This window comes from Alligator sinensis, unplaced genomic scaffold, assembly GCF_000455745.1.
Source record: "Alligator sinensis unplaced genomic scaffold, ASM45574v1 scaffold907_1, whole genome shotgun sequence".
Lineage (NCBI taxonomy): Eukaryota > Metazoa > Chordata > Crocodylia > Alligatoridae > Alligator > Alligator sinensis.
The window spans coordinates 3,483,404-3,495,528 of record NW_005841925.1 but is presented as its reverse complement, the minus strand read 5'-3'; the positions used below and the strand labels follow the sequence as shown (position 1 = coordinate 3,495,528).

Here is a 12,125-nt window from a genome sequence, read left to right as displayed (position 1 = left end):
GGAATTATTCATATGCTTAAATCGAAACATGTACTTCAGTAGTTTGGTGATTCATGGTCTTAGCTTTTGAACAAATTAATTGGTCAGACAGTGGAGCAAAACCACTGTTCAGAATATTTTCATTTCTAATTCAGGGAAGTTCCTGCCAGAGAAAAGCTATAAACATACCTTGTAATATAGGGAAGAGGAGTTTTTTCAGTTTTTACAGTGGAGAAAATGAAACCAAATACTTCTGCAAGGAACCCTTTAAAGGTGCACCTTTGTCCCTTTTCCTGAAGAACTGCATCAGAAAAAGATGCCCTGTACAATGCTGGGCAGAGCAGAAGTTTAGTTGACAAATGCAGCAATGGCAATGATCTGTAGTATTGCTTCAAGCCCATACGTCACAAGAAGAATAGCGTTTATAATGACGTCTGCTTTCAGTACATAGGTCTCCCATACCAAGAAATAGACAGACAGGATGGCACTGCCAACAGTGATCACAAGACTGACCCCTAGTGAAGCTTCTTCTTCTGTCAAGTTACCTTTTGTACCTTGTGGAAATAAAAAGAGCATTTTTAGAGGTTTTTAGAGTTGCAGTGAGAATTTGAGTCCTAATTCCTGTTCAATGACTGCACATAAGCAGATTCTTAAGCTCAAGAACATGCTTGAGTGCTTTCTTGAATCAGGGCTATTGTTTGTAAGCATAGAAACAAATAAAAAAATCAATGGATACCTGTTTGCACTGATCACAAAGTTAATCTAGATCTAGGACAAGCTACTGATGTCCTAAGACAGGGGTGTCCAACTGGGGCCACTGAGAGTTAAGTTGTATGTAGCCTGTGGGGCTTGGCACAGCTGCAAGAGCTATGACACTGGCATGGCTCTGGAAACCAGGGGGTGAATGCTATCGCTGAATTCAGGGCCTTTGGTCACCATTGGCAATTAATATCAGCAGCAGGAGAAAAAGTGAGCAATGACACCATTTGTCTCCAGAGCTGCACTGATTGAGCAGCTCTAGCAGGCATGCCAACAGCCTACTGCTGCCTTTTTTAGAGGTGAGGCCAAGTGAGCCAGACACCCCTTGTTAGGGCTACTGGGATTTGAACCTGGGGCAGCTAGGCCAACAGACAGAAGCTGGGCCCTCAACACCACTGCACAGCTGATCAGATGCTAGCCCCAGCCCAGGCTAGTTCCTCCCACAAGGATATTAACCAGGAGTCAGGTGACCAGGGGGAACCTATAGACACCACAAACCCCTAACAGGAGGATTTTACAGGTCTATAAAACCCCTCATAACCCCTGTGGGACAGTCCTGCTTGTGTGGACTGCTGCCCAGTTCCACATGAGTTCCTGTTAGCTCCTGCCTGATCCCAGCCCAACCACAATCCCTGCCCCCCTCCTCCTCATCCCCAGCTCTGTTTGGACCTCCTAGCTCTGATCTACCTTCTTCACTGACACAATACTGCCTCAATCCTTGGCCTGAAGCCCTGGATTTCAAATGATACCTGGTGTGACCCCGGCTTGCTTACGGTAATTTGCTGAGTGACTGCCTACAACCCAGTCAGTCCTGACACCCCAGCTCTGAGTTGCAACATCTAAGTTATCTGCATAGATTAATGAACTTTAAAGGCAGGTCTGACCATTACAAGCATCCAGTCTGACCTACTGCTGAACAGATCACTGAATCGCCCTGTTGGTTCCTGCATGTAGCCTGATAACCTGTTTACTATAGTACAACTTTTATCAGGATATCCAATCTCCACTTAAACATTTCAAGCAATGGAGAATTTACCATGTCCCTCATGTGAATCTGTTCCAATATTTAATTGCCTTTGCTGTTAAAAAACGTGTGTTGTATTTCTGGTTTGTACCTTTCTTCCAAGTCAGGCTCAAAGTCACAACTTCCTTATATATAGTGTGTTCATCCAGTAGGCTTTGAGCCCACACCAGGAACTTGTTTAAAGCCTCTTTTTAACTATAAAAATGAAGGCACTAGCCATACTTATTCCAGATGCAACTCAACTGAAGTCACCATAGGTCCATGATCTAAATATCTTAAGAGCATCAGGCACATGATTTTAGACAAAACAGCATTTTGCAGCTACATAAAAACAGTGCTTGTGCTAGGGTTGGAACTAGGGCTTGATATGCACCTTTCATGCTGCTTTGGTCAGAGTGGCTGTGACCACCAGAATACAGTACTGGAGGGCCTGGGGAGTGGTATGGAGCCACAGTAGCATCTCTAAACTGCTGGAGGAACCTTCTACACCAGCAGTGGCCAATCTGCAGCACAGGTGCTGCAAGTGGCAGGGGCAGCTTCTGTGTGCAGCATGCAGCAGATAGGGCAGGGAGCAGAAGGCAAAGCAACAAATTGGGCAGGTGGCACAGGGCTTGGAGCAGAAAACAGAGCAGCAGACTGAGCAGAGGAAGGGGTTGGCGTGGCACTTGGGAAGGGTGCCGGGCTAATTTGTGGCATGCTTGCCAAAGAGACTGGCCCCACTGCACGATACCAGGGGTGACTAAGATCTGGCTCACGGAGCCATGTCATCCAGCCCCTGGGGCTCTCCAAGTATCTGGAAATTTGGTGGCAGGGGGAGTGGTGGCAGTGGTAATCACCATGGCTCCCAAAGCCACAGCAATTACTACATTTACTGGAACTTCAGATTACCCTGAATTTAAGATGATGCCCTAATAATTAGATTCTATACATGGAAAATGTATACATTTGTTGTACTATTCCATATATAAAATCTAATTATTGAAGGGTTGTCTTTAATTCAGTCCCCCTGCTGCTGCAGGGGGCAGGCAATCAAGGGGGCAGGTGGTGTGGGGTGGTTAAGCAGCTTGCCCTCTGCTTATGCCTGCCCCCTGCCTGCTGCCTCTGCTCTCCACTTCCTTCTCCTCTCCCTGCCCTCCTTCTCCTTCCAGCCTCTGCTTCCCATACACTCTCCCCAACTCTTACCCTTACTCCACAATGGCAGGCTGCATCCCAGTTCTAGCCTGGGGTACTGAGCACAGTCCGTGCCCAGCTCTCGCAGTAGCCATGGGAGCTGCACACTACTGCTATGGGGCCAGGCGGGGGCTGTGCTCTGTGCCCCAGGCTGCAGCATGCATGATGCCTGCTGGTACAGAGGAAGGGTAAGGGGGGGAGGGAGACCAGCAGGCAGGGGAGCAGAGGCTGTGTGTGGTGGAGGGAGATGGTGGGGTGCAGAAGCAGGGGGAGGGGTGCCAGACAGCAGCTGTGGCTATGGCCCTGATCCTGGGTAGGCGCTGGAGGCCAAGACACAGCAACTGCCTTCCCCACACTGCCCGCAGACTCAATTCTACCCCATGTTAAATGGGGTAAAAACACTCATCTTAGAATCAAGTCAATATGGTAATGCTGCCGCTGCTCAACCTACCAATTCCCAAAGCCATGGGGAGCCCTGTGGGCGCATGCCATATCCTAGCCCAGCCCCAGAGGGCTGGATGGGTTGGTCACCATTGCTATACTGAGTACCACCCGGGGGATGATTCCAGCGATGTGCTTGCATGTTTATGCTGTTGGAACAGTGTAAAGAAGGCATCTCCTACTACTGAATCAGAAGCTCTGTGGTGAGATTACCCTCTCTCACAACACTTACGTTTACAAATAACACAGCAACATGCCAGTGTTATATTTGTAGCAATTATCACTATGTCTAGCCATCACTTTTCAATAGTACACACTACTTATACTTAATAACCAACATGTGTAGGCTAGTTTTATTTGCGTCTTTTGGCCAAACAGATTAAACAGTTAATGCTTAATACTAGGCATGTACCACAACCTATAAAATCTGTTGACTCGCTAAATCAACATGTTTTGATGTACACATAAAGTCATTAATGTTTAAGGATGAGGAGATAAACATTGTCTTAAAGGGAACAGTGATAGCATAACATACCCAAGTATAATCGGACTGCTTCCAGAATGGCCATAATGAATAGCAAAGCAAGATCAAGTGCCAAGAAATTATCTGGATAACTGAAAACTTGACCTGTTGAGTAACATGTAAAAAGCCCAAACTAATGAATTAGATCCAAACATAAGATACAGCTCTAACTTCTGCATTTAGAATACAGGCAGTCCTCGACTTACAACATTTCTCGTTACAACGTTTTGCACTTACAATATTTATAACCCTGGTTCAACTTTATGACATCGGTTTCAACTTTACATGCTTGATCTGATGCGATGCCACGCCAGCGAACAAGTTTGCTGCGTCGCTTATCTCCCTGAAGAACATCTGTCCAAACTTCCTTGGACACTTTCTTTAAGGAAGCAGACAAGACTCCAGAAAAACCTGCAGCCAAGACTCCTGAGAAGACTCTTCTTAAAGATCCCCAGGGTAGGGGCCAGCACCACCTCCCTTGGAAGTTGGTTCCAGCTCCTAGCCGCCCTAACTGTGAAGTAGTTTTTTCGGATGTCCAATCTGTACCTCCTCTCCATCAACTTGTGCCCATTACTCCTTGTTATGCCAGCGGGGGCTAGGGGAAACAGCGTCTCCCCCAAACCCTTCTGGTTCCCCCTAGTGAGTTTATAGACGGTCACCAGGTCCCCCCTCAGCCTTCTCTTGTGGAGGCTGAATAGGTTCAGGTCCCGCAGTCTCTCACTGTAGGGTCTGCCCTGTTGTCCCCGGATCATGCGGGTGGCCCTCCTCTGGACCCTCTCCATGTTGTCCACATCCCTCCTGAAATGGGGCGCACAGAACTGGACACAATACTCCAGCTGCGGCCTGACCAGCGTCGCATAGAGGGGGAGGATCACCTCCCTGGCTCTACTCGAGATGCACCTGTGGATGCACGACAAGGTCCGGTTAGCCCTGCCAACCATGACCTCGCATTGTCGGCCCATGTTCATCTTGGAGTCAATAATGACACCAAGATCCCTTTCCGCCTCCGTGCTCTCAAGTAGGGAGTTCCCCATCGTATAAGTGTGCTGCTGGTTCCTACTACCCAAGTGCAGCACCCTGCACTTGTCCGTATTGAAACACATCCTGTTCCTGTTTGCCCACCCCTGTAACCTATCCAGATCCTTCTGCAATCTCTCTCTCCCTGCTAGCGTGCTCACCTCCCCCCAAATTTTGGTGTCATCAGCGAATTTAAACAGGTTGCTTTCCACCCCAGCATCAAGATCGCTGATGAAGAAATTGAACAGCGCAGGCCCCAGGACTGAGCCCTGGGGGACTCCACTACCCACCTCCCCCCAAGTCGAGTATGATCCATCCACCACCACCCTCTGAGTGCGACCCTTCAGCCAATCTGCAATCCATCTGACTGTGTAGGCATCTATGCCACAGTCGCCTAGTTTATTAATTAGGATGGGGTGAGAGACGGTGTCAAAGGCCTTGCTGAAGTCCAGAAAGACTACATCCACCGCGACACCTGCGTCCATGGCCTTTGTGACCTGATCATAAAAGGCAATCAGGTTGGTCTGACATGATCTCCCCCTAATAAGTCCATGCTGATTGCCCCTGAGCATCATTTCTGATGCCGGCCCATCACAAATGTGCTCCTTGATGATCTTCTCAAAGAGTTTCCCCAGGATTGAGGTAAGACTGACGGGCCTATAGTTGCCCGGGTCCTCCCTTTTCCCTTTCTTGAAGATGGGGACCACATTAGCTACCTTCCAATCGTCTGGCACCTGGCCCAAGCACCACGATCGCTCGTAGAGCCGTGCCAGGGGCCCTGCAATAACCCCAGCTAGCTCCCTAAGCACCCTGGGGTGGAGAGCATCCGGACCCGCTGACTTGAACGCGTCCAGCCCCTCCAGAAGCTCTCTAACCCGGTCCTCCCCAACCTGAGGTCTGAAGGCGATCCCCTCGCGTCCGGCTTCTATCACAGCAGGGAAGGGGGATGTCAAAAAGTCCAACCAAGAGCGTTTCAAAAAGTCCAACAAAGTCACTTCAAAGAAGTCCTTCCAAATCAATGTGATTGCTATTTACAATATAAATACATTAATGTAGCTATATTATTCATCTATAACTGATCGAATACAAAATTCTGGGGTATTTTTGGTGAAAATAGGGTATTGGGCCTTGGTTCAGGAACCAATCCCCCATTTATAACATTGTTTCTTATGAGAAAATTGGTTCCGAGTTACGACGTTTCGACTGAAGACACGATTTTCAGGAACCAATTGCGTCATAAGTCCGAGGACTGCCTGTATATGCAAAGCAACTTACTCTTATAAATAATCATGAGAAGAGTTGCCAAGAAATAAAATATGTAATAAACTCCATTTAAGTAGAACAAAATCTGTAAAGGAACAGATGACAGCTGGCAGAAGTTAAGGATATTTAATAGTAATGCAGTTGAGATCTCTTTCATTAGTGTTTCTGGGCACATTGTTTTTAAAAACAAAGTCACTATCCATAACAACCCATATAGCCAAGATAATAGGGATCTTGAGGGGGAAAACTCCATTAAATTTGGATTAAAAATGCCATGAATTCAGAATGATAGCTTGCTTCTTGAAGGTGGGATTTGTATAATTTTTTTTTTTTCCATTAAGTGCTTATATGGCTCCCATTACTGTTGCATTGGATCTTCCTCACAATCTTTAAGGTACTTAAGTTCACAATACCTGTGTGAATGGGGGTGGGGAGTGCTGTCAACCCTGTTTTACAAATGAAGAATTTATGCACTCAGGGACTTAATCCAGGTTTCCCAAATCCTAGACTAATGGAACAAACCTTCACCACCCATTTGCCAGTCAGATAAAACGTGCAGCAAGAATACACCAAATTTATAAGCCACACATATCCTGCTCCCAAGAATCAGGCTTCCTAAAGCATGTCCTAAAATGAGAAGCTGATTTTCTGCCCACAAGAACAGCATTAAGCAGGCAACCCTGAGGAAGTCACTTGACTTCATAGTTTATTATAATCTACTCTATTCCTGCTAATTACTCTTCACTCAACAGGCATTAGTGGACCTTATCTTCTTTTTATGGTCTTGATGATCAAGCCATCCTATCTTTGGCAATTTTGCTCTCTGCTTTTCACTCCAGAGGTGCTGACAACCCTTTCTTTCTTAAGTCTCGATATTCCACAAATGAAGCTGTCGTTTCTTCAGCAGTTTTGCTTTTTGTTAGCTACTAGTCTCTTCTCCTATTTCACAGTCCTGCAGGCTGCTTTTAGGTTTTTCCCCCCCAAATCCTAGATCTGCTGACAGTTCAGATGTGAAAGGGTTAAAATGGTAGGTTTTGTCTGAGCAGCAAATGAAGGGTGAGCAAGCTGTCTCTATTGTGTGTGGCCCTAATTCTGGAAAAATCTTTTTCTTCGTTCTGCCTTCCCAAAAACAAGGGGCGTTTAGACATGTGCCCCGGGAGGAGCATCTAACGAACTTTAAATGAAGCACCCCGCCGCAATTTTGAACTACAGGGATGCTGATATGCAAGGCACAGGATGCTGCTGGAGCGCAGCAATTGCTATGCTCCAACATGCTGAAATTACAGTGTATCACAGTAGCTTCCCCGATCGTGTATATGCACCCAAAATGTCTTGGAATGGTTTGCAAGAAAGTATGGTATGCTGGGAAAGCACTGCCTAGCTAGCAGAGTTCAGTATTGAAACAACCCTGCTATTTCAGCTGTATTATCTTAGTAGCTCACTGGTTGCTTGTTAGACACCATTCCTGGGTAGAGGGAGGACTGCAAGTGCCAGCTTGAACATCTTACCCATGTACTATAGACACTTTCCTTAGAACAGAGGTTCTCAAACTTTTTCTTATTGTGTCCCCCCTTCCAGATTTACCAGCTGCCTGCATATCCCTACCAGCATATATTTTAACCCTTTAAATGCCAATTATTATTATAATAATGAAAATTAAATCCACCATTAGTTTCTCCTGCATACCCCGCTTCCCAAGATGTCTTGCGTACACATGCCATAGTTTGGAAACCCCTGCTGTAGAAGAATGCCCATACAGAAATTCTGGCCCCAGATTTCTAGCCATATTTGTTGAATCATTCCTAAGACTGAGGTTGATGCTCTGATCCTTTCTATATTATATAGCATTGGTTCTCATCTAGTTTTGGATGACAGCACCTGCATGTGATGAATGGGTGTATTCAAGTTCCCAAGGTTCTTAATCTTATTCAAGCAGAACTTGGTTTTCATGTTTCTCTAGTTGAAGGAAGGTGGAGCAAAATGCTGGAGAAATTCCAGTAGCAGAAATCTTTGAAGAATAATTTGCCTTTTTTCTTAGGTAGTTACAAAGCCTTTGGCAAGGGTGAAAGGGAGTGGGTGTGTGCATGGGGGACATCAAGATTTTAACTCAAGGGAGAAAAAAGGGAGTGCTATGGAACCCTTTTTAGTACCTCTTGTCAGCTGTGTAATGTCAGGTCTCAGGGGTGTGTGCTGCACAGATTTCATGAAGATTACTCTACAAATCTCATTTGTCTATAGGGCATTACTATGGACCAACCAGTCCACCCATCCTCCTCTCTCTCATACATTTCTAAAAGCCTATTCTCTCTGATTAACTTGGTCAGGAGCCAAGTTGTAGCAGCACCAGAGTTAACTCTGCAGTGCATACATTCCCTGAGAAGCTACTGGTTACTCCTAGGACCTCAAATAGATGGTGCTGATTGCTGAGAAGATAAAACAGGGTAACAATGAAGATAACATTGTGTAAACTTATTAGGCAAGAAGCAAATCATCCATTCCAAATGTTATCACAGCTCCTCCCTCAGTGTGAAGGATGGAATTTACAGAAAGGATACAACTGACGAGGTTCTTCCTGTCCAAGAAAGAGGAAAAGTAATTAGCAGAAAATCAGGCAAAATATTTCCCCAAAATGGTGCAAAATGAACTACTAAACGTGCTGTGTGGCTGCTGGTAGAATGCTTTAGGATTAGAAATGATGTTCCTGTGGTCCATTAGGGGAAACTAGTATTTTCCCATTTTATCCAGTTCAGGTTCAGAGACAGCTTTAACTCTGAAGTGATATTGTGAAACCATCATTGTAAGAACCCACCTTGTCTGGTACATGCATCTCTTTTTTTAAAACAGAAAGCACTTTATATAGGTGACTGGTATAGGTTTCCATCACCAACCACAGTTTTGAGTATCCACGGTTTTGCTCCCCCAGCCCTGCCAGAGGGGGCCCCTGGCTGCCACGGCCATGGACTCAGGTCTGCAGCCCCGTGCCCCCACTCCCCTCTGCTGCCGCTGTGGGCTTGGGCAGGGCAGCCAAGGCAGTGCAGGGTGACCAGCAGCAGGTGAAGAGATCCCTGCGCAACTCCTCTGCTCCCTGACCTGCCAGGTCACAAGGGAGGGAAGCAGGATGGCAGGGAACAGTGGGCCTGCACCAAGAAGCTGCTCACCACTGTTCACCACCCTGATGCCCTGCTTCCCTTCCTGCCTTGGTGACGCACCTCCTGTGCACGGGGCTGCAGCAAGGGCAGCAGCACGGGGCTGCGCCCCTCAAAGTAGCGGCAGGTGCAGGAGGCACATCACCAGGGCAGTGGGGAGGGCGAGCCGTGGCAAGATCCCTGCGCGGCCCCACTGTCCCCAGCCGCACCAGGTCAAGGCTGCCAGTTGGCGGAGACGCCAGAGGAGGGAAGCAGGGCGGGAGCCCACGCCTGCCCCATGTATAGATTTGGGGGTCTCCCCTGCCCCTCAGGAGTGCGTGCGCTGGCAGGGAGCTGGCCCTCCCCTGGATGAGCCTCATCCTGCTCCCCACTGGGGCCCTGAAGCTTTTCATTGCCAGCCCCAAGCACTGCCCAGCTGCAGCAGCTCCATCCCTACAGGGGCCTCAATCCCCGTCTCCCCCACACTTACCTGCTGGAGCTGCTCTGCAGGCTGCCTGGGGCCACGTGCACGTACTGTACATGCACGTGGTGCCCCCTGTCTCACCACCTTCCTTCCACTCCCTCTGAACTCCCTGTAGGGTGGAACTCATATTCAAGTCCCTAACCCCATTTTTCCCATAAGCCGTTTGTCTTACCAACCACGGTTTTGCCAGCCATGGGAACTTTCATGAACCTAACCCCTGTGGTTGGCGAGGGAAACCTGTACTACGTGGTGTATCCTACCCTTCACAGCATTCACTTTGAATAACCAAATGAGGTTTTAGTGGGTCTGTGCAGGGACCAGAGTAATAGGCAAGGAAATCAGAACATATAATTTGTTTTTAAATTAAATTAAATTAAAATCACAAGACCAGGGTGGTTACAAAGACTACATTACCACATGAGACGCTTCATGTCCACTGGACTAATTCTACTGTGCGTTAGCATGTCATGCAAAAAACATGGTAATGCACAGTAGATTAGTTCAGTGGGTATTAAGTATCACTTAAAAAGCATTCGTCTGTGCTAATGTGCAGTAGCACTGATTACAGTGCATTAAGTAATTACAGGTACTAAACTTAATGCGCTGTAATTACAACACATTAATGAACATGTAGACATGCCCTAAAACTAGCAAAATAAAAATGTTACTATAAGACAAGCAATAATGTTTGAAAATGTTCTCAGTCCACCTCCCCTGTAAAAAACACAAAGTTAAGTTTCCTTGCAAGGTGGTAATGATTTAAGCCAGCACAGGTTTCCCTCGATTTATGCGGGTTCTGTACATGCGAATTCGCTCTTAAACGATGACCTTTTATACCCAAAATTCGTTCTATGAGAGGTAAATTCACTCTTATGCAATCAGCATAGGTGCCCCACCTCCCCCCAAGCAAGTAAGTCTGTTGGGGGAGGGGAAAGGGTTGGGTGCCCCATTCACCCCAGCCCATTACAGCTGCCCTGGGAGTGGCTGATGCCAGCTGCCTGCAGCCACTGGACTGCACCATGCCATGATCCCCTGGGGCTCCGCTTGTCCCCACTCACCCCAGCTCCTGGGCTGTGCCATGATGCAGGCAGGTCGTGTTGGCTGCTCCAGGGACTGCTGCAGTAGGAGCTGGGGTGAGTGAGGACAAGTGGAGCCATGGGGGGTTCAGAGCACGGTGCTCTGTAGGCTGCAGCAGGGAGAAAAGCGGAGGGAACTGTCAGTGGGTGTGGGACGGGGGGGTGGGGGGAGATCCGTGCCTCCGGATCTGCGCACCGGATGAGAACAGGCTGCTGCTGCAGGCTGTGGTGGCACCGGGTTCTTCCAGGCGCTCAGTGGTGGCGCTGGAAGGTCAGGCTGGGGGGGCTATAGCAAATTTTGGGGTGGCAGCAGCCCCCCTCCCAGCACTGCCACCAGCCCTGAGCCTCGGGAAGAACCTGGTGCTGCTGCTGGCCCCAGCCTACAGCGGCAGCCTGCTCTTGTCCTGCTCGCAGATCCAGGGGCACACGCCCTCCGGGAAGAGCCCGGCACGGTCCCCCAGGGTGCACACAGCACCAAGAGCCTCACCCCCCGAGTCCTGCGCCCACTGACATCTCCCCCACTTTGCTCCCTGCTGCAGCCCCAGGAGCGGCCCACGAGCTGTGCCATGCCCCTCCCCCCAGCCTTACTCCCTCACCGAGATGGGAATGTAACCCTATTTCTTACATCCCTATTTCTTACATTGTAAGCTGAGCTCCCTTTATATGAATTTGATTTATGCGCAGTTTTCCAGGAATGCACGTACCGCATAAATAGAGGGAAACCTGTAGTTATCAACCGTTTAGGATTCGAGGCACACTACAGTGAACTCAAGCCACCCCTGCATAACTTTTGTAAATGGAGGGGCACTCCATTTCAAAATTGCTTTCCACTACCTAAATAATGACGATACTGAAAAATGAGGCAATTCCTTCCTTGGTTTAACTCCGCTGAAGACCTCTTGCTTTGCATCAGGATTGCAATGGGCCCATTTAGCTAGGGGGTCCCCATCCCTGTCCTCAGAGAAAGAAAAACGCCCAAGGTTGGGCGAGCGTGGTCCCTCTGAACAAAAGCAGACGTTCAGGCCGGTCGGGGCCGCCGGGATGATGGAGCCTGGCTCCTCAACCCTGCAAGGACTTCTGTGAGCACGCCTCACTTCCACCCAACTCCGTTTTTATGATCTGTACTTACGGTGCATGTATTATTTATTATTATTGTAATTCCATATTTCCAGCACGCGGCCAGGAGGCGAAGGGAAGGGAAGGAAAGGGCCCCCATGGGCTCTGCCCAGTGCCGGGACCCCCGGGGAAACTGAGGCACGCGCCC

The 12,125-nt window shown here is 48.2% G+C and overlaps 1 protein-coding gene across 3 annotated transcripts; it reads right to left on the bottom strand.

The window, feature by feature from the left end:
- TMEM80 (transmembrane protein 80) lies at window positions 1-12,119 on the bottom strand. Of its 3 annotated transcripts, XM_025198555.1 has the most exons (5): window positions 11,991-12,119; window positions 8,732-8,748; window positions 6,189-6,282; window positions 3,909-4,001; window positions 1-533 (listed from the first exon to the last, which is right to left on the bottom strand). In XM_025198555.1, the coding sequence occupies exons 1-5, from the start codon at window positions 11,995-11,997 to the stop codon at window positions 328-330; spliced, it is 417 nt and encodes a 138-aa protein (XP_025054340.1). In that variant the 5' UTR covers window positions 11,998-12,119; the 3' UTR covers window positions 1-327. The 3 variants fall into 3 exon arrangements, with proteins under 3 accessions (XP_025054340.1, XP_025054339.1, XP_014373264.1); XM_025198554.1 differs by having other exon boundaries at window positions 6,189-8,748; XM_014517778.2 differs by lacking the exon at window positions 11,991-12,119 and having other exon boundaries at window positions 6,189-9,740.
- Between the last annotated feature and the right edge of the window lie 6 nt (window positions 12,120-12,125).

Coding starts and splice junctions, on each gene's coding strand:
- TMEM80 (XM_025198554.1), bottom strand. CDS start 6,429: ATGGAGTTTTCCCCCTCAAGATCCCTATTATCTTGGCTATATGGGTTG. Junction 4,002..6,188: donor TCTCATGATTATTTATAAGA/GTAAGTTGCTTT, acceptor GTTACTCAACAG/GTCAAGTTTTCAGTTATCCA. Junction 534..3,908: donor AGCAGTCCGATTATACTTGG/GTATGTTATGCT, acceptor TATTTCCACAAG/GTACAAAAGGTAACTTGACA.